Raw genomic sequence first — 23,700 nt, 5'->3', positions numbered from 1 at the left:
TTTAAATGACTTTGCCATCATCTGATGCTCACTTGAAGTTCAACTGTCATGCTAATAATTTAATAACACTAGCATACCTTAAAATATATAGCAATTTTTCATAATGTACTTTGTAATGCTGTGATGCCTAAATTCACTTCTATCATTTAGAATCTTTTTCTTTTTTTTTGCTGTTTTATTTTATTTTTTATTTAATAGCAAAATAGTAAAGAGTTCTTATGTAAATAGTATTTTTTAGGCTTACTTTATAGGTTTATACTTATAATTGTAAATCATTTTTGGTTTATTGTATTGGTCAGAATTTAAATTTTGGTTCATCAAAGTAAAAAAAAAATGTCAATGATTTTTAAGACATAATTATTATTTTCTTAAAATAAAATTCCACTATGAAATTTTATTTTACCATTAATATTGCTATACATATATATATATATATATATATATATATATATATATATATATATATATATATATATATATATATATGAAGAGTTCAGATGCAAAAGCCTCTAAGTGCCATCTGAAATTTTCTTCTAGAATGATCATTTTTATAAAGCTCGTATATTTAAGTTCAGTAATTTCACTTAAATGACAATTAATAGGTAATTTTCATTGCCATTTAAGTGAAATTACTGAACTTAAATATATGAGGTTGATAAAAATGATCATTTTAGAAGAAAATTTCAGATGGCACTTAGAGGCTTTTGCATCTGAACTCTTCATATATATATATATATTAAACTTTTATGTTAGATGCGATTCATCTTTTTTTTAAAGCTATATATATATATTCTGTATATCTACAGATTCTGTAACTGTATGGGTAATATTGTCTCATTTGTATTTTGTACCTGTATTTATAAATATATATTTTTACAGAAACATCTGAGACACAATTGATGTTGAAATAAGGTCTCATTCTTTAAGTTAAAATAACTCTATAAAAACTCCTTTGGTCTCCTCAGGCTGCAGGTTCGAGAGGACACTGAAGCTTCTCTGGAGGATCTCAGTGATTGTTCCTCAGACTCTATGGAAATGTGCTGTGAGGATCTGAGTGAGTCTCTGCTAATATATTCAATATTCATGAATGCTGCGGCTGCGTCCGAAACCGCATACTCTCTCGAGCAGGTTCTTATTTTGAATAAGTGATTACTCCACGGGTGTAATGACTGTAATTACTTTATGAATGTAATCTGGACATTCGCCACATTCGCCATGTTGTTACTGTCACGTGTCCTAACAGCATCAGTTACGTTGATTCACTGCCATTCACAAGTCCTCTCCTGTGGCCTCATGGGATAGTAAACTGTCCATCATATGCAGGGGTACTTTTAGCCTCTCTTCTATGAGTACTGTGAATTCAGACATACTTTTTTTTGTCTCACACTGTTTTTCGCCAGCTATATAGTAGAGAAGTATGTGATTTCGGTTGCAGCCAAAGTCTCTCTTCTATATTGCAGTAAACTGTAGTGAGATTACTGTCGGTCTGAGATTGTTGTTAGTGTCTGAAATCATCTCAGTACTTTTTTTGTGAGGGATGCTATTATTCAGATTGATAAGAACTATAAGATGATGCTGGTGTTGTAAAGTATGATTGCTAGTCCATGTGAGGAGATTCATGGCTTTGCTGATCAAATAGCTTTTCAAATAGATTTCAGCAGACCACACGGCTCTATAAAGACCTCATATCTCAATGAAATACTGTATAATACTGTAATGCTGGTCATATATATATAAATTTACACCAGCTTGCAAGCAATGCATCATGGAACTAATGGTTAGCCAATCATAAGAGAGCTAATTAATAATCTTAATTGAAGCTGCGCATTTTTACCATGGTTAAAGTCTTTAAGGCCCTCTGCTTGCTTCATTAGTGTCAGTAAACTTCTGTGACTTAATTTTACACAATATATTCTGAGAAGCAAATTCTGAGCTAGTCTTATTACAGATATTTTCAGATATGAGAATAATGTGCAACACTTACAGACGGTGTTCACATGTTTCACATTAATATACAGCATGTGTGCAGCGGAGACATAAGATTTATATTCTGTCACTCAGTAATTCGTCAGAGGGGTGTGATTTTAATGTAAGAATGATGGCATGTGAACAAACAAACAAACAGACAAGCACAGCCATATGTTCCCACATCCGCACACAGACACTGACTGAAACGCGAGCACATGTGCGTAATGCATCAGTGTGGTGTAATGGCAGCAGCTGACCAGCTACAGATGCCAGCAACCCATGGGATGTTCTCATGTCTGCAAACATCTGCACTGCTGGCCAACCACAGTCTCCGGATGGGATCCAGATGTTTGGAGAACCTTTGGCTTTCTCTAGAGAGAGGGCGGTAGTCACACCAGAATGTGTGTTTCATATTTTATCGAGAGAAAACGGCGAGCTCTCTCACCTAATACGTGTCAAAATCCGGCGGTGTTTTGTGTCAGCGTTGGACCACAGCGATATATAATGTACATAAGAAAACATCCCGTCTGGAAGAGAAGAACAGATCTTTTTAATACTGTTTTCTTTTAGACAGCAGTGAAAGACTTTTTAGCGCTCTATAATATATTGAATGTTTCTCTTAGACCTAATTTAGATTAATTGGATGTTTTTCATATATATATATATATATATATATATATATATATATATATATATATATATATATATATATACAAAAGATATTTTAAATATATACTTAGATAATATTTTTAATATCTCCCTTTTTCATATTTTATATCTTAGTTGTTTCTTTTAGACCTTATTGAGATTATTTTTAATGGTATTTTTAAGATCTGACAAATTTTTCTTAGACATAATTGAGATTAAATGGATACTTTGCATCTCTTTGCAATTGACAATTGATTTATTGACTTTAAACTGAAAACAAATTTTGCTGGGATTCAAAAATCAGCTCAACGACGTCTCAAATTGTGCTTGTATTTGCCAAGAAACCGTCAGCAAGTCAGCAAATTAAATATCAGAAATCTCGGTATGAATTCAAACATGTGTTATTTCTCCTCTACATTTTTATCGTCTTGCTGTATGACAACAATTGACAACAGTTTGACTATTTTTTCCCCCTAATAAATCTTAAGAGAAACATCTGAGCCAAAGTTCATATTAAAACAGTAAATTAAGTCAATAAAAGAGCAATTTATTTATTTATTTATTGCATTTTTTTTCTAGAACTTGTTGACTTGCTTTTTATTGATGCAACTAAAATGAAGAACTTTTCAGTCTTTTTGTGACAACTTGTGCCGTCCACAGGAAGTGTGTTCTTCTTTTAATGATGTCAGTGGAAAAAGCCCCCATAGAATGACATGGCCACTCGTGACCAGTCCAAACAAAAGACCTCATTCTGCTCAGAATTACCCCAGATGCCCCAGGACTAGCATGTGTTTGGCCAAGTGTGCCGACCCCCTGCAGGAGAGCGCTGAGGTCCAGATTAAGTCATTGTACCAAACTGGTCAGTTGCATCAGACTGGTTCTGGGAGGTTCGTTTAAATCAGTGCCAGGTTCCCGTCAGGGCTCATTTGCAAGCCGATAAAGACGAACAGAAAGTGTATTTGAGGCATGCTGTTACCTTATTCACGCTGGAGACGTGCTGCTTTGTGCAGTGCCGTGTGGAGAGACACGGTCGCCCTAATGCGTGTTGTGATGTAGGAAGCAGCGTTGCTATGGTGACGGCTTCTCCGGCGAAGCATTGCGGAGAAGTCCATAGAGAGATGCGTATGGAATATCATGAACGATGATGCTAGGGATCATCTAAAAACAGCACGGCGGTTTTATGAAGTGATGGATGTGTTGAGGGAGGTGTGATGCCAAACATCTGGACTCTATTGATTTATGATTGGCCAAGTAAAAGATTTATTCCTACATATTCCAAGAAATCATATTCTTATTTTATTGGCTTGTTTGTTCTGTTTTCCAGGATAAATATCCTTGACACAAGATCGATTTATTTGAGAAGCAAAATTGTTTTTAGAGAATATATCATGAATATTTGTTTATTTTGTCTTGTTCCATTGGCAGATTTTTTTTTTTTTTTTCACTTTGAATGAAAACATTGCTAAATGTATTTAATTTATTTTCTGACTGTCTTTTTTAAAGGTTTGCAGATTTAAGCAACATTTTGACCTTGAGATTTGGTTTGAGCGGTTGCACAGGTTAAGTTTGCGAATAAATATATCTGGATATAACTGCATATAGCAAAAAAATCCTCTTGTTAATCAATATTTTCTTTTGTATTTTAGTAAAACACCCTTAAAAGCAATATTAATTATTGTTCTATACATAATATTATATACAATTATTTAAAGTATTCAAAATGATTTAGACTTGAATATAATTAATCTTTTTCTATAATTAAATTTTTTTTGTATGTTGTGTAGAACTGAATAACTAATGTATTCTTAATGTTTGGGGGAAGGTATGATTATACTGCATTATTGTATTATAGTACTTAAAACTATGTGCTACCATATCTTTGCAATAAAAGATCAAATAGATACATGGATATAAATAGAAAATATACATGTTAGGACTTTTTTTCTTGTTTTGTGTTGGATTTTTTTTTTAGATAATATTGCTTTATTATATCATACAACTAAAGGCAACCTATTACAAAACGATAGATAGATACATAGATAGATGGATGGAGGGATGGATGGATGATGGAGGGATGGATGGATGGAGGGATGGAGAGATGGATGGAGGGATGGATGAAGGGATGGATGGATGGATGGATGCAGGGATGGAGAGATGGAGAGATGGATGGAGGGATGGATGGATGGATGGATAGATGGATAGATAGACAGATAGACACACATATATATATATATATATATATATAGAGAGAGAGAGAGAGAGAGAGAGAGAAAGAGAGAGAGAGCGAGAGAGAGAGGGATGGATGGATGGATGGATGGATGGATGGATGGATGGATGGATGGATGGATGGATGGATGGATGGATTGATTGCATTTCTCCTACAGGCACATAGTGAATAGCTGTTTTATCGAATTTATTCAGCACTGGACACTGGAAGGGGGAGGGGAGAAACTATGTGGATGGAGAAATAATGTGTGTGAAAATACACTCTACTATATACAGGATTCAGTTTACATTCTGGTGTTGCAATTTGTCATCTCCCCTAACAGTCACACTTTCTGCTGAGGCAGAGAGAGACACACCGGAAAATGCATCTGAGAGAGAGAGAGAGAGAGAGAGAGAGAGGGGGGAGGGACTGTTGTTGCGTGCAGCACTGCTGTCATTTGGCTGCTGCACGGCTCAGCGGCAAGACGGTCTGGTGAAGGGAGGAGAGAAAACGAGTGAGTGAGAGAAAGAGGAGAGAGACAAGGGGAACCAGGGCGGCAGCAGCTGCAGCCTGACAGGAAGGCTGAGGGAGGGACGGCATTTTCTTCCCGTGCAAGAGAGAAAGAGCTGCACATTCAATCTCTCCTCCATGGTCTCGCTCTTCTCTCATTTGGTCCTAAATGCTCTCCAGTAGAGGAAGACGCTTGGGGGTCAAATAAAAGGCAGACAGAGAAAGGGGACGTCAAGGAAAGGTGCGGGCATGGCTGCCAAGAGGGGCAAGTCTGGCGTGCCACAAAGCGTGGCCCGGAGCGAGCTGAAGGTGTACCGCGTGGGAAGCACAGAGGGACGTATCCCGGTGCCGTCCAATCTCCGCAAGCAGAGGTCTCTGACCAACTTGGCCGTGCTGACAGATGCCGAGAAGAAGATGCAACTCTATGAGCCCAAATGGTGCGACGACATGAGCAAAGCTGCCTCAGGACACCTGAAGATGGGCAAGCCCAAACCTGCGGGCGGTGGAGGGGCGGTTGGTTCCCAACTCTCCCGCAACCTGTCCAAATCGGACCACTCCCTCTTCCAGGGCAAACCCAAGACGTTCACTCCACTTGCGGCGCCTGGTGCTTTGGGAAAAAGCCAAAGTCGGATCCCTCGAGGCCCTTACGCGGAAGTAAAACCCCTGAGCAAGACATCCGACGACTGCAAGTCCGACGACGATATCCTTTCCAGCAAAGCCAAAGCGAGTGGGAAGAAACCTGCGGCTGGGAGCTCTGGAGACCCGGAGGCTAAAGGTCAAGGTGAGGAAGGTGGCGATAAACCCTTCCTCAAGGTGGACCCGGAGCTGGTGGTCACTGTTCTTGGTGACCTGGAGCAGTTGCTCTTCAGTCAAATGCTCGGTGAGTACGGTTGAAATCCTCTGCGACCAGTTTTCACACCCACTTACTACCAGCTGCCATTGGCAGCAAGGCGGATGAATGGCGTGGATTGATTGGGAAAACTCCAACCACGCCGTTGTTTTGATCCATATTTGCACTTGGAGATCTCTCGAATGCATGTTGCTGTGATTTTATAAAGGTGGTCTCGGACAGCTGGACAATGCAGGGCTTTGTTCTGGGTAGCATGTGCATTGTGCATCCGCCCTCTCTCACACTTGTGGGATAGAGATTGCGCTCATAGATTATTCCCCTTGGCGTATATCCAATATCGTTCAATGATTGAATGACAAAATGCTCTGGGGTGATGCTCGGCACACAGATCTGCTTTTCAACGGCTGTCTGGTGCTTGTGTGTCTCTCCGTCTGTGTGTGCTGGTGTTGCCGCTCTTCTCTCATTTGTAATGAGGTAATGGCTGCTATCAGGGACGCTGGTAGTATGAGGCAAGGAAAAGGCTCTGGAATACAAAAAGGGGTCATAATGAATTCGTTTTTTTGTTTGTCATCAACCCTTTTGACTGTGTCTTGATCTGTAGACACTGATAAATGTTATTGTTGAACACATGAACAAAAGCATGCACGATCACCTGTCACACTGGATATCTATTCGTAGGGACATGTGATGAAATTCAACTAGGCTTTCTAGGGGATAATTTTCAGTCTTTACACACTGTATTTGATTATAACCACCTTAGCTTGCTATTTGGCTACATACAGATTGTGTGATACTCTATGAGGTATGCTTGTTAAGGTATGAAATGTCAATGGCATTAATCAGGATGTATGTTTGTTTCACTTAAAACAAATATCCCATTTAGTTTGTGCCATCCTCTAAACACAGCATGCCCTGCATTTGTGCATAAGGATGACCTCTATTTCTACCGTTTCCAGAGCTCATCTGTTTGAATGACCAATTTGGGCCTGAATTCTTGCAATTTTTTGCTTGGAATCTCATTTTAGATCCTCGTCCTCCTTGCATTTCATTGTTTAACATGGTACAATTCAGTGGTGAGTTTAAAGGCTAATAAGAGTAAACGATTGACCTAGATTAAACTCCTTATTAAAATGTATAGGCCATCTCTCCGTAGCTCTTGTGCACGAATCCATACAGCATTCTGATCGGATTTATAATTTGAAAACAATCCCAAAAGATCCAAATGGGAATTTTCTTAGAACCCAGAAACAAAAAGTAAGAACAGAACAAACAAACAAAACAAAAAAGATTCTGTTGGAATGTCTCTGTTTCTTCACACTGTATTCCCATTAGCGTCCTTTTGGGATTGATTCCAAATTATAGTAGAAAATGCATGCATTCTTTCATTCTTCAGGATTTTTTTATATTTTTACAAGTATAATTATAGAGTATAATTACAACCAACACTAGCGTGGTTGCAGAGCTTTTCTTCTCTAAATTTAGAGAGAAAACAATGTGCTATTGGGCAACTTTTTTTATGCAGGAACATTTAATCACAAGGTCTCTTAGAATAATTCATCGGATCTCTATATCAAAGTTCTTTCTTTTTATAATCATAATCACACATAGAGTTTATGCTCATTTGTTGTGCATAATAAACCACTGCATAATAGACCTCCTTATGAGACGTATGTGGCACACATACCACTCTTGGTCACAAGACTGAATTAGAGCTCAGAATGGAGTATTTCTCTCCTCTGTGCATTCAGTTTCTATTGTACAGCGCAGCTGGACGAAGGTCCAAACCTCTGAGGGGGAAGGCTTAAAATATCAATAAAAGACAATAGTTCAACTCAACAATTTGAGTTGAGGAACAGTTATATGGAAGCTTAAGGAATAAAGAGCTGAGGCCAAATTTGGCTTCTTTGTGACAGTCTATATGTAGCCTGGGAAAACCCAGACAACTTCCGGCAAATTTAGATTTGCTCTGCAAGTAGTCTGGCAAAGAGCTCATTCAAGCCCATTTCCATGCCGTCGAAATCGCGGCACCAATCAGAAACGTTGAGGCGGGCTTTACACGATGACGATCGCTCTGATTGGTTTTAGGTCTAGCCTATCCAATTGCTCCCAGAGGCATTTGAGCGACGTCCGTTGGTGAAGCGCACCAACTTTTAAATGCATTATATTATTCAAATTGCAAACACATGAGGACAGTCTCCATGAAAGACCCACTGTCAGATGAACGTGCTACTACATTTCTCTCCGAAACGGTAGGAAATTCAATTAGATTTAATAGAGGATTTTAACTGTGACAAGATGATTGACAGGGCAGTTTACGGGACAGGATACACGCGACAGATCCGGCCGATAAAGATGACGAAGTAGTATGTCCCAAAGCTTGCCTACTTTTTTGCTACACATTCAAAAGTAAAAACATTTTCTTCACAAAAAGAGTACATACTTTTATGGCGTAGTGTAACTTAGGCGAATTGGGACACAGCATATAGCTTTACACGATGCCGATCGCTCTGGTTGGTTTTAGGAGTTTTAGGTCTATCCAATTGCACCCAGAAGCATTTGAGCGACGTCCGTTGGTGACGCCCCTTTGGAAATGAGTTATTAAAGAAGCTTTGCCAGACCATAACTCAGTTACTACTGAGAATGGTCTGGTTTTAACCAGGCTAGTCTATATGTAGAGCAAGTTATGGCGGATTTGAGCTTTTATGAGGGACTGTGATCATGTTTGTTACTGCGCTATTGGTTTTTAAATAACCGATATCAATATCTAGAGAGTAGGGTGACTGATATCTGACGTTACCAATATGAAAATACATTTACTGTATAGTAAGTCTTTTTGACTTGTTTTAATGTAAAATATCTTAAAATCCTTACAAAAAGATACATATATCTGAGAGAGAGCTTTTTCACTCATTTTCATTATAAACTGGTTAAAACAAGTTAAAAGTACACTTATATCCAATCTTTGAATCATTATTATGTAGCATTTCTTCAAGTAAATGTGTCTTGTTTTAAGGATTTTTGAATGTTTTAGCTTGAAAAACAATTTAAAATAATTATTATATCATCTGATTATCATTTTTTGCTATGTATAACATCACAACATTTACAAAACTGCTGGTAGAGTTTGGAACGAGAGCACTACCACTTTTTTAACTGGTTAAATATATTTTATTTCACACACACACGCACACACACACACACACACACATATATATATATAGCTTCATGAAAGCATTATTTGCCAACTATGGTCGTGAGTTCCGTCCGTACCAACATAGTTCAATGATTTGCCGTTTGCTTAAACCATATTCCAGCGAACATTCGCAAACAGTATCGCAAACTTACATGGTTGGAACTATAGCTCTCAACCTGTAGTTAGAAGCATAGTTTCTTGTTAAATAACATGTGGACTTAAATAGATCATGCTCTTGGGCACAATAAGCAATCTAACATACAGTAAATTCTATATCTTTCATTCTGTTTAAATATATATACATTTTAATCTATATATTTTAGCGTGTCAACACTACAATCAGGGCCGAATCTGAAAAGTGTGCATGTGTGTAAAATGCGCAAGGGAACTCCAGAGTATGACGAATGCGAGATCCTGTGATGAATCAATTATCAATAAAGCAAAATGACATGGAACAAAAACCGTGAAGTAGTCATTAGTTGCCATGTTCGTTACAGCAGCATCTCTGAGATCTCGAAAAGATTAATTAGCAGAAGTTATTCCTCTTCCACCTGCGTGTGAACTCTTTAACAGCAGTCCTGTATTGTTAAACCAATGTGGTTCAAATGACAGAGGTGAGACCATGTTAACAGTTTCAGGAAACGGTCGTGACTAGTTGGTTATTTTCTCCAACGGTGCATCGTTCTGTGGTTGTTAACCAGCGAATTACAGTACATTATTGTACAGGAAACGCAGCCCCGGTTGTTCTGTCTATCATTAAACTGCACCAGTGCTCACATATGCAGCAGTGATGCACAAAATGAAGCTGTGGTCCAGTGTGCCCTTTCAGATCAAAGCATATGGGGAAAAAGAGCATATATTAAAGTTTAATCTCCCATGGAGCTGGAGATTGCATCGGAGCATTGCACACACTATTTAAGGTTGCAATGCAGAATATGAGGGTGTTTGTATACATAATGCAAATGTATCAATTTAAACATTTTGTGCATGCTTGCTTTTTATTTGACCGTACAATAGAAAGTAAAGTTTTTAGGAGGTTTTCAAGAGATTGCGTGGCAGTTTACAACTGCTTGAACAGAAAACAGTTTCTTGGGACAGACGAAGACATTCATCCTTTGTTCTCATGTAGGCGATGGAGTCATAAGAGGCTTTCTGGTTCTCATAATCTCATTGTTGGCATTTGGGGTTCATGTTGAAGACTGTTAGCTTTCACCTTTAGTGGCTTTGACGTTTATGAAAGGCTGTTGGCTACTTAAAAACAAAGACAAGCTCTTTGAAATAATAACTTCCTGTTTCTGTGGATGTCAGGACAAATCACAGGTGAAGCTCAGTTGTGTCATCTATGTCCTTTGCAGTGAAAACGAGTGAAATACTGTCATCTTGTCTCCTCATTTACTATTTCCACCATGCCAAGTCTGTCTAGTGATGTAATTAATTAGCTAGAGTTAATTCTCTCATGGGAATAGACTTGATTGACATGAGTTATCTGCTGTAGAGTAATGCTTGTAAACCACCTCTCGTCGTCTGTAAGTCCAGTCGTTAATAATGTCAGGGCAAGCGTCGGGCCTAACTGCACCATGGGATTGATTGGACATGCTGTTGACGTGCTGACCGCCAGCCAACCGCAGGTTTTCAAGAAATCGTGTGCCAGTTTACAACTGCTCGAACAGGCAGCATTAGTTTCTTGGGACTTTCATTCTTAGTTTTCATTTTCTTAATGTAGGTCATGGAGTTAAATGATTCTATCTGGTTGTTGGCATTTGTCTCATTTTATGCTGCCTTCAGGGTTAATGTTGAAGACCTTTGAAGGCCTTGACGTAAACTAAAGGCTATTGGCTATTTAAAAACCAAGACAAGCTCTTTAAAAGGTCAACTTCCTGTTTCAATGGGAACTTGTCTTTATCAAACTCTTGCATGGGTCTTTAAATTCTCAATGTGGTTGAGTACTTTTGCCATTAGCATCTTTGAATAATTGAGGAAATATTGGTGTTGAAACTTTTTGAGAAACTCATCTTTTTCAAAGATGCAAATTTTCTGCTGATTTTAAACAATTTTATGTTAGATTGTTTGGTTACACTTTATTTCGATGGTCCACTTTAGTCATTCTACTAACTATATGTAACTTTGCAACTACATGTCAACTAGCAGTCATTAGAGTATGAGTAGACTGTCTGCTTAATATCTGCTAACTCTTTATTTTGATGCTCCACCAACAGACTTTCTACTGACTGTAAATAACTTTTCAGCAACTTATTCTACTAACCTGAACCCTAACCTAACAGTCTACTAATACTCTAATGAGATTTAGTTGACATGCAGTTGCAAAGTTACTTATAGTAAGTAGAATGTAAACCATTGAAATAAAGTGTAACTGATATTTTTTCTTTACATTAATACACCACCGTTCAAATGTTTGAGGTAGGTAAGATGTTATAAATGTTTTTGAAAGAAGTCTCTTATTCTCACCAAGACTCAAATGTATAGCAAAGAATAGTAACATTGTGAAATTATTACAATTTAAAGTAACTGTTTTCTAATGTAATATATTGTAAAATCAAAGCTTCATTACTCCAGTCTTCAGTGTCACATGATCCTTCAGAAATCATCCTAATATGATGATTTGCTGCTCAAGAAACATTTCTGATTATTATCAATGTTGAAAACAGTTGTGCTGCATGTCGAAACCGTAATATTTTGGCAGGATTCTGTGATTGATAGTAAAAAATGTCTTAAGTGCCACTTTTGATCAATTTAATGCATCCTTTCTGAATAAAAGTGTAAATTTCCTTTTAAAAAAAGAGCTTACTTACTCCAAACTTTTGAACTTTGGTGTATATGCATTTATATAATATACAATGAAAATCCTATGATCTGATGCTTGCTTTAATACTGCTCCTTGATGGAAACATTGTTTTGCATACTCACTGTTCATTGTATTTTGGTTGCTAATTATGTGTGCAGATCCCGAGTCTCAAAGGAAACGGACGGTTCAGAATGTTCTGGATCTCAGACAGAACCTGGAGGAAACCATGTCCAGCCTGCGAGGAGCTCAGCTCAGCCAGAGGTGAGAGAGAACCAGCGCATGTTTATGGCATGAAAAATCACAGCCAAACTAATTTACGAGGATGCAAACTGCTGCTTTTCAATGAACCATGGGAGAAAGAACCACAATGTTATTTGGAAACAATCTTCACACACATTTGTGCCACAAAGAGCATGAATATAAACAAGGCTTTATATTATACACAAACGATTACTTTTTCCACAACCATGCAGCCTCCCACGTCTTTTGGGAGAGTTTGCACTTCAGTCATTCAAACACCTGGCTGCCACATTCATAAATACACAATGAAACACTTTCCATCAACGAATATTAACAAACACACACAGAAATCAGCTGCTCTCCAGGCTTTACTGACTCAGATGTACAAACATTAATACACAACTAGAATATACAGTATATATATATGTACATGCAGTTAAACAGGTGTACCGATAAAAGTGGCCAGTGAGTGTATGTATGTGCATTTACAGTTACATTTATGCATTTGGCAGATGCTTTTATCCAAAGTGACTTACATTGTGTTTCAAGGTACACATTTACATTCTTATTTAATTGAACCCATGACCTTGGCGTTGCAAGCGCCAATGCTCTACTGTTTGAGCTACAGGAAAGTATGTATCTGCTGTATAAGTATCAACTGCTCATTAGCCCAAATATTTTATCAGTCAATCACATGGCAGCAGTTCAAGGTATTTAGGCATGTAGACATGAAGACTTGTTGAAACTGAGCATCAGAATGGGGAAGAAATGTGATTTTAGTGACTTTTAACGTGGCATGGATGTTGTTGCCAGATGGGCTGGTCTGAGTATTTCAGAAATTGCTGATCTACAGGGATTTTCACACACAACCATCTCTAGGGTTTACAGAGAATGGTCCGAAAAAGATAAAATATCCAGTGAGTGTCAGTTCTGTGGGTGAAAATGTCTTGTTGATGCCAGAGGTCCGAGGAGAATGACCAGACTGGATCAGCTTATAGAAAGGCAACAGTAACTCAAATAAGCACTCGTTACAACCTAAGTCTGCAGAAGAGCATCTCTGAACGCATAAGAGCATCTCTGAACGCAGAAGAGCATCTCTGAACGCAGAAGAGCATCTCTGAACGCAGAAGAGCATCTCTGACCGCAGAAGAGCATCTCTGACCACAGAAGAGCATCTCTGACCGCAGAAGAGCATCTCTGAACGCAGAAGATCATCTCTGAACGCAGAAGATCATCTCTGAACGCAGAAGAGCATCTCTGAACGCAGAAGATCATCTCTGACCGCAGAAGAGCAGCTCTGACCGCAGAAGAGCAGCTCTGACCGCAGAAGAGCATCTCTGAACACAGAAGAGCATCTCTGAACGCAGAAGATCATCTCTGAACGCAGAAGATCATCTCTGAACGCAGAAGAGCATCTCTGAACGCAGAAGAGCATCTCTGAACGCAGAAGATCATCTCTGAACACAGAAGAGCATCTCTGAACGCAGAAGATCATCTCTGAACGCAGAAGATCATCTCTGAACGCAGAAGATCATCTCTGAACGCAGAAGATCATCTCTGAACGCAGAAGAGCATCTCTGAACGCAGAAGATCATCTCTGAACGCAGAAGATCATCTCTGAACGCAGAAGATCATCTCTGACCGCAGAAGAGCATCTCTGACCACAGAAGAGCATCTATGAACACAGAAGATCATCTCTGACCACAGAAGAGCATCTCTGAACACAGAAGAGCATCTCTGAACGCAGAAGATCATCTCTGAACGCAGAAGATCATCTCTGAACGCAGAAGATCATCTCTGAACGCAGAAGAGCATCTCTGAACGCAGAAGATCATCTCTGACCGCAGAAGAGCAGCTCTGACCGCAGAAGAGCAGCTCTGACCGCAGAAGAGCATCTCTGAACACAGAAGAGCATCTCTGAACGCAGAAGATCATCTCTGAACGCAGAAGATCATCTCTGAACGCAGAAGAGCATCTCTGAACGCAGAAGATCATCTCTGACCGCAGAAGAGCAGCTCTGACCGCAGAAGAGCAGCTCTGACCGCAGAAGAGCATCTCTGAACACAGAAGAGCATCTCTGAACGCAGAAGATCATCTCTGAACGCAGAAGATCATCTCTGAACGCAGAAGAGCATCTCTGAACGCAGAAGAGCATCTCTGAACGCAGAAGATCATCTCTGAACACAGAAGAGCATCTCTGAACGCAGAAGATCATCTCTGAACGCAGAAGATCATCTCTGAACGCAGAAGAGCATCTCTGAACGCAGAAGAGCATCTCTGAACGCAGAAGATCATCTCTGAACACAGAAGAGCATCTCTGAACGCAGAAGATCATCTCTGAACGCAGAAGATCATCTCTGAACGCAGAAGATCATCTCTGAACGCAGAAGATCATCTCTGAACGCAGAAGATCATCTCTGAACGCAGAAGAGCATCTCTGAACGCAGAAGATCATCTCTGAACGCAGAAGATCATCTCTGAACGCAGAAGAGCATCTCTGACCGCAGAAGAGCATCTCTGACCGCAGAAGAGCATCTCTGAACGCAGAAGATCATCTCTGAACGCAGAAGATCATCTCTGACCGCAGAAGAGCAGCTCTGACCGCAGAAGAGCAGATCTGACCGCAGAAGAGCATCTCTGAACACAGAAGAGCATCTCTGAACGCAGAAGATCATCTCTGAACGCAGAAGATCATCTCTGAACGCAGAAGAGCATATCTGACCGCAGAAGAGCATCTCTGACCACAGAAGAGCATCTCTGACCACAGAAGAGCATCTCTGAACACAGAAGAGCATCTCTGACCGCAGAAGATCATCTCTGAACGCAGAAGAGCATCTCTGAACGCAGAAGAGCATCTCTGAACGCAGAAGAGCATCTCTGAACACAGAAGATCCTTATTACTCCTGTCAGCTGAGAACAGAAACTAAGGCTACGATTCACACGGACTGACTAAAACTGGACAATAGAAGATTGGAAAACGTTTCCTGGTCTGATGAGTCTGGATTTCTGCTGTGACATTCAGATGAGGGTCAGAATTTGGCTTAAATAACATGAAAGCATGGATCATCCAGCCTTGTATCAACACTTCAGGCTGCTGGTGGTGTGATGGTTTGTTATATATAGTCTTGGCACACTTTGGGCCCTTTAGTACCAATTGAGCATCATTTAAAAGCCACAGCCGACCTGAGTGTTCTTGCTAACCATGTCCATCCCTTTATGACCACAGTGAACTCATCTTCTGATGGATACTTCCAGCAGGATAACACACATGTCACAAAGCTCAAATCATCTCAAACTGGTTTCTTGAACATGACAGTGAGTTCACTAAACTCAAACGGCCTCCACAATCACCAGATCTCAATCTAATAGAGCAGCTTTGAGATGTGCTGGAACGGATTCACATCATGGATATGCAGACAAATCTGCAGAATCTGCGTGATGCTCTCATGACAATATGGACCAAAATCTCTAAGGAATCCATAACCTTGTTGAATCTATGCCATGAAGAATTAAAGCAGTTCTGACGGCAAAAGATATATGTTCATATTCAAGTGACAGAGTAAGCTAGAGAGAAGCTACGGACAGCTCTGTGCTTCATCCTGATGAATGTATTCTCCTTCCCCAAAGGTGTGCTAGATGTGCTTAGCATAGCAATTGTGCTAACTTTTATCTCAGTTTTGCCCCAAGAGATCTCAGCCTGTCCTTTCTTCTAACATCAAACATTTCCCTGCAGGATTACTATTCTCTACCCTACTAAGTTTCTGAGTAGAACGTTTTTTGTAGTATATAAGCATGATTTCTAGACCTGCAGCTAATGTACCCTCCATTTTAACAGCAGCACTTGTATAAGACTGATGATCTTCCAAAGGCTTGATGGCGCAGGCGTAAAAATGATTCATACTAGATCAGCCAGACTCAACCCACAGATTCACAGCCACGCTAATGTATGTGTGTATAAAGCCCTGGCCTAGTGAGCTGTTCTGTAACATGATGCTTCTGTTATCCTTTAAGACATGGAGATTCATGGACTAAATCAACTCAAGATGACTCAAAATAGAGGTGCAGTGTTTGATTTTTCATGTCCATTCACATCATACACCTGCTGCGCTAGAGTACACCTGGAGTCTGTTATTGTCAAGATGCACTTGAATGGGAAAATGTGATTAATTACTGAACCACATGGACGCTATTAAGTTTTCATATGCTTTTTTTTTTGTTTAGGAAAACAGCTTGTGATGCGTTTACTTTTGCAAACAAGCCTTTTATCAATTCAGGATGGTTTGGTAATAACGTGTAATGAGTTTTTAATCAAAACCGGCAAAATGTTTAATAGTATTTTGTTATATCATAATGATTATTACAAATGTTTATGTTTAGTGATTTGATCAAACTCTTAAACTATATAATAGTAATAATATTATAATTGTACATTGCAATATTAAACTAATACTAAGTGCATTTGTGCTGGTGCTACAGATATAATTGGCATTATTTCTATTGCCAATTATATCAATAGATATAATAATGTGATAAAATTGAAAATAGATACAAAATGTGATAAAATTGTCCTAGGGCCCTATCTTGCACCCAGCGCAATTGACTTTGTACACCGACGCATGTATCATTCCTATTTTGCACCCGACGCACAGCGGAGACTTTTCCCTCCACAGATGCACGTCGGTAAATTAGGGAATGAACTTGCGCTCCCAGGGGGCGGTTCAGCGAAAAGAGGAGGCGTGTTTCGGCGCAAACGTTCCCTGGTGCTATTTTGCAGTTTCAGAAAACAATTCCGCCACAGACCAGGAAAAACCTCGTCTAAAGTCAGTGGCGCGTTTTCAGTGGCGCGTTCAGATGCTATTTTATGGGCGCAAACTTGGCCATAATGTAGCGTGTGCACAACGCACATACACTTTGCTTCTCTCATCTACACAGACGCAGAAGTTGACATTTTTGCAAACCATACATAATTACAAGGAAAAATATTCCACACGAGGGAAATCATTGTGGTGTCCATGAAGATGTGAAAAAATAGGCATAAATCTAGCTTATACATTTACCCAAATGATTATACGCCTGTTTAACCGAAGCTAATTTGGGTGTTTCTACATCCCCAATGTCACTTCTCTGTGTTTTACGGCCCTGACGAGAACGTCGGTCTCCTCGGCTGTGAACCGCTCCTGGCAAATCCGCCGTTATAATAGCAATCCGCCATGGAACAAGCGCGCCTGCTCTTAAAGGGAATGTGAGATGTTGCTCTGATTGGTTTATTTCACGTTACGCCCAAACCACACCTATGAATAATGAAGCTACTTCAGACCAACCCATTTTAGATTTGCGTCGGGCGCAAGAGTCATTTATCCCGCCGGTATAATAGCAACAGCGCCTGAGATCCGCCCACAAAGTTACTTGTGTTTTGCGTTTGATACTTGCGTTTCAGATCGTTAAAATAGGGCCCCTAGTGACCAGCTCATCATGAGGACTTGGAGGTAAACACTTGTACATTCCTAGTAACATCCTAACAATTGCATAACAATGCATTTGCAACCTGTCACAATGCTATGGCCTTGTGCTGGTCACTTTATGGGCAAACAGACTTTATTCAGACAATGTAAAAGAGTAGTTTAAGTCTGATCTTGCCCTTACTGTGCTTGTTGATTTTAGTAATGAGAAGAACTCTATAAATAGCCTTGCCACACAGTGCACAACTTGGAGGGAGCAGGAACTTTGCTTTGGCTTCAAGTAGGATGTGATGTGGCACTGAAAGAGAATGGAAAAGCAGGTCATGAGGTTTGGGAGTGGCTGGGCCGTCAGTTCGGCCAATGCAGTGAAATAAGGGGGTGTGTGTGTTATTTTCAGTTGTTTTTTGAAAGTACAGAGAAATAAAGCATTTATTCTGACTATAAAACTCCCATACAGTCCTTTATCTCCTGTCCAGGTCCTCTGCTTTAATGCCAGATTAAAGGTTGTAGAAAATTAGACATAAGCATTAGTATTTTAATTTTACATAGATATTATCATTAATATTAAATGCTCGATTTGTATTTTTACAGTACAATAGGATTATTACAATAATATATTTATTTTAAATATTTTATTTAATAATTATAATCATAATAAAAATGATAATATAATGATTATTATTACTTTATAGCCATATTGATCATATCATCACAATATATATAATTTTATATAATATATAATTTTATTGGACAAATTGTGCAGACCTACAAACAAGCACAGCAAACCTGAAACAATTTTTTTTAAAGCATTTTAAAAACTTTTATTAGAAAAATCGCAATAATTGTTTTTTTAAACATTATTAAAGTTGGCATGAAATGGAAGTTTCGATTGTCTTTTCTTCCCTATTGTGGCATATATGTGAGTAAAATGGCTTCTGAAACTAGACCATATGTAGGGCGGGGCTTGATTTGGTCTGTGGGGAATTGATTGGATGGTTGTGGTTTGCTATTGGTGGATCTCATGTGAGTGACAGGTTGCCCCGTCCTCGTCATCAGAGAAAGAGAAGAGATGTTGCTGCAAGAGAAAGGGGAAGTTATTTTGATCAAAGATTATGACGGCACAATAAATTATGATGTGCACGAAAAAACTATTTGTAATAAATCCTGCAATATTCCATAAAACACAAGTATTGTTTTGATTTCATGGTGACTTTAAACCAAGTGACCCACCTGTAAGAATAACATGCCAAACTAACATCCCTGGGTAACACTAACCGAATAACCCAAAGCCAACATGTTTGTGTGCATTTTCTGCCTTCATAGCATCAAATATTTCAAAGCACTAGTGCATTTCTGGTATTTCGCAGCTGTCTGATGAAGAGAAGTCGGTAAAAATAGCAACTCAGAGTTTATGTGGTGGAGGAAGCTGTTATATTATTCATATGAGCTGGTGCATCTGGTTATGCAATCTGCATCCTCAACAGATGAAGATGATCATGCATCCTTTTCTTTAGTAGGTCATGAGTTCCTGTGGCCTTCATCACATCCCACAACCCTATTATGTTGTGTTTTGAATGCATCAGTAACCCTCTCTTTCCATCTACAGTTGTTTGGACAGCAGCGTGTGCTACGACAGTGATGAAACCAACGCTCGCAGCATCTCCAGCCTCTCCAACCGTTCCTCGCCTCTCTCCTGGCGCCACGGCCAGTCCAGTCCCCGTCTGCAAGCCGGTGATGCCCCTTCCTCAACCGGATCCAGCTATCTGTCGGGAACCAAAGCCTCGTCCCAATACACCTCTCAAACGATGCCCGCTCGCTGCTCCAGCCGCCTCAGCCACACGGCACGCAGCGAGTTCATCGAAGGCCTGGACGCTGGAGATAGCGACCTCAAGTCCGGCTACCTCAGTGATTCAGATGTGCTTTGCAAGAGCCTTAATGATGAAGACGATGACAATCTGGCCAATGGGTGAGTGTCTGCATGTGTTTGTTTGCTAAACATTCTCAGCTTGAAAAATATTAGTGGAAGACTTTATGAAGAGGATCATAATGTCTGATTTGGAGTGTTCATAAGAGCTACTCGAATGTCAAGAATGAGACCAGGAGACGCAGTACGGCTGTTAACCTGCCATGTAAGTACACTAGATTAAAAAGGCAACAGTGAGCAGAGCATCAAAGAGGGTCATGCTAATTATCCACAGTACCAGAGAGACCTGCAGGGATGCTGGGAATGACGAAGCCCTCCTGGTTCTGCCGCAGCTTCGTAACATTAATACAGGGGGTTCAGACTTTTGTACAGGACACTCGGAAATGCAGAAAAGTTACTTAGTGAGAACTCAATGAGTCATATTAGCTTTGTGATTTGTGATTAGTGACCATGGTGATGCTGATGTACAAATGATTTCTTTACACTTCCGTTCAAACTTTTGGGGTTTCTTCTGCTCACCAAGGCTGCATTTATTTGATTAAAAATACAGTAAAAACAGCAATATTGTGAAATATTATAACAACTTAAAATAAATGCTTTCTATTTTAATATAATTTAAAATGTAATATATTCCTGTGATGCAAAACGGAATTTTTAGCATCGTTACTCCAGTTGAAAACAGTTATATTTTTGTGGAAACCGTGATACATTATTTTCAGGATTCTTGAATAGAAAGTTCAAAAGAACAGGATTTATTTGCTATAGAAATATTTTGTAATGTTATAAATGTCTTTACTGTCACTTTTGATCAATTTAATGCATCCTTGCTGAATAAAAGTGTTAATTTCTTCAACAACAAAAAAATAAAATAAAATTGAGTCATGAGTTTCTAGTCATGAGCGTTTCAAAATCTGCCGATAGTGCTGGCGTTTCTGGTGAATTTATTGTTTAAATCACATTGTTTTATATTTATATTTTTAAATTAGATTTCAAATGTCATTTAGTTGTGGCTAGATTAACACAAATATGAAACAGACACCATATATACTCTGGATAGTGGACATGTGCTGTCCATCTAAATGGAGTGGTCACATATATATATATACATACATCTTATGCAACTGTATCTTTATATATAACAATCCATGTTTTTTGTCATTTTGGATCCCATCAACATTCACTAGGGCAAGTTGATTGTAGCCTATAGTAACATTGTTCATTTTGCGGTTGTAAAAATAATAAATACACAGTTTGTTGTTCATTAGTAGTTTGATAGCTAGCAGCTTTGCAGATAGCAAGATTGCACACACCAAAATAATAGCAAGTAGGCATTTAGCAGATGCTTTTATCCAGTGATTTGCAGCTCAGTGACAATCCCTCTGGAGCAATTCCAGTTTAAGCGTCTTGCTCAAGGGCGCAATGGTGATGGCTTGAACTAGCAACCTTACACTTTCTGGCCCTTTGAATTTTACCCTTTGAAGCCAAACCTTTTCTGTGCAGCTCTAACAGCGAGTTGCAGCATTTATATATAACAGCCAAGTCACCATTTGTGTCTTTTTGCAAAGTCAAGCCATCTGTCAGGTCTCGATTTCATTCTAATCATTATAATTTGCATGCCATCGGGAGTGACCTTGTGTTCCTCTTGGACTCGGACCGCACACAGCCGCAGGGAGTTTGATCTCAGGAACATTTGACTACTTTACTGGCCTCGATCGTCTTTCTAATTCCTCTATCTGCTCTTTTTCTTCTGAGAGTTTGAAATTATCAGCACAGCTCATTGCTCGGTCACACACCCCCAAATACACACTTTGCACGTGTATTGAGATGATGAAATCCAGGCCAGTTCTCCTGGGCGTGAATCTGGGCTTTATCTGGGAAGCTCATGCAGAGGGATTTAGAGAATGCCGCATGATGGTGGGGTGATCAAATCCAGCCCTCGTTCTCACTCTCTACTATAGAGAGAGAGAGACTTGCATAAAGAAGAACAGGCCTTAACAATACGGATGGTCAGAGACAGTTTTGGGTCAGTTGAAGGAAGTGTCACTTACATTATTGGGCCAGTTAATGTCTTGCAAATGCAAGCATTTATATTTTTGTCAAATTGTGCTGATTAAATCTTTTTTTTAATTCACATTTTTTTGCTGCTTGTTTAGTTTGCTTACTTAAAATAAGCTAAAGTTACACAATTGCGAACATTTTGTCACAACTTAATTTCATTGTGTTGGGACTACATTAATCATTTTTGTTGCATTAACTGAAACTGCATGGGTGGATTTTTAGTTCTCTGCATTTTCGAGTAAAGGGAAATGTTAGTGTTTAATGTTCAGTTATCTTGGAGTTTCTATTGTTGAAGTTTTTGTGGTCAGCATAGAGTGCAAGGTGAATTTTAACATTACAAACTGTTTGAAAATGTGAAGCACTGCGGACAGCATAATCTAAATAAAAACGATTAAGAAATATAAAACTTCAATTTTTTTTTTTTTTACAAATGTTATAAAAATATAAACAATATGTTATGTTTATTACAAAATATGCATTTATATTGAAATATTGAAATATTTTGAGAGCGTAGGCTGTAGGGAGATCGACTTGATTATGTCATTCGCCGTGCTTCATGGAAGTGGGCGGGGCTAAAGAGATCTATTGGCGCATTTTGCTTGTTTCGACTCTCTGATTGGTGGAATTTTCCGCACAGCATCATGGGTAATGTAGTTTTCACCAGGAATTCCACTGTTAAACACGATTATTTTAAAACTAAGTTGAAATAACTGACAGCTTCACCAGAAGCAAATATCATTAACAATCTCGTAGATCACAATAGGTCTGTCTGTAAAGATTTGTAAGTTATCATTAAAAATTAATTTTCCTGTATTTTTTACTTCTGGAACCACACTGTTGCACTGTGCTGAAGAGTGGGACTTGTGGTGAGGTTGTGGGATGGTTATATGTTGACTACGGTAATTGTTGCATCATTCAATGAACATAAATGTGCGAATGTCAGTGCTGTGGCAAACTAAACGTGTGTTAAAAATTAAGATAAATTATTTTTATGTACATACTTGCCTTACTAAAATTGAGTAATTACGAATTTATTCACTTTATTGTTGGTTTAAATCACTGATTTTAAGTTCAAACTACAAAACTATAGGACAAAATAATCAGATCAAACTATTTGTTTAGTTGAAAAGGCTTAATTCAATTGCATGGTAAGTTTTCCTGCATTTAATTAAGATTAAGTGTTTTTTTCTTTTTATCTTTTAAGTGCAAGTTTTGTAATACAGGCCTTTAGTTGTTTTGTTTTGTTCCTGTTGACAGCTAGTGGCGTATTGGTGATTTGTGCAGAAGAATTGCACGAGTTAATTCAGGGAAGATGAGTCTGAATCTGGTAACCATGGAGATGAGCTGATGAGGAGAGCTAAGGTTTTCCCTCGCAGACGCTTTAGTCTTCCTCGATCGATTCCACGTTCTTGAGCGATAGTGTTTCGAGTGTGCATGTGATGTTAATACCACAATGCTTTTGATTTGTAATATGTAGTGAATGAGTACCATATTGATATACTGTATAAAGACAGTAGAAGGGCTGTGATTAGTTTTGAGATGTGCCATTTAAACTGGACAGAACAGCACAGCTTAGCACATATCATATCTGGAGGAGCTAAGCTGGAAGATGACAAAATATTAGCTTTTGCAAGCTAAAGTAGTTGAGCTAAGTTATGTTTTTTGATGTCTGCTGATTGGCGGCAGTTTGGACTCAATTTACAAATATAAGCAAAAAGCGAAGTCTGAAGTTAGACAAATATTGTGTATTGATTGTGTCTGGCCCGAGGCTGTAGCTCCTGTGTGTGTTGCCATGTGCTCCGGCGCGGTGTGGGTGTATTACTGTGTCCCCTGAGACTCAC

General features: G+C 39.0%; 1 protein-coding gene across 2 annotated transcripts in view; it reads left to right on the top strand.

Moving 5' to 3' along the window:
* Positions 1–5,303: 5,303 nt before the first annotated feature.
* Positions 5,304–23,700, top strand: part of nav1b (neuron navigator 1b) — a 66,344-nt gene continuing 47,947 nt past the window's right edge. For both annotated transcript variants that reach the window (XM_079884189.1, XM_079884190.1), the window contains exons 1-3: positions 5,304–6,212; positions 12,337–12,439; positions 19,484–19,843. In XM_079884189.1, coding sequence (XP_079740315.1) covers positions 5,582–6,212; positions 12,337–12,439; positions 19,484–19,843 — 1,094 coding nt within the window. In that variant the 5' untranslated portion in view covers positions 5,304–5,581. The remainder of the gene's footprint in view (positions 6,213–12,336; positions 12,440–19,483; positions 19,844–23,700) is intronic.

The sequence above is a fragment of the Squalius cephalus genome (assembly GCF_949319135.1).
Source record: "Squalius cephalus genome assembly, chromosome: 10".
NCBI lineage: Eukaryota > Metazoa > Chordata > Actinopteri > Cypriniformes > Leuciscidae > Squalius > Squalius cephalus.
This window is presented reverse-complemented; position numbering and strand designations above follow the sequence as displayed.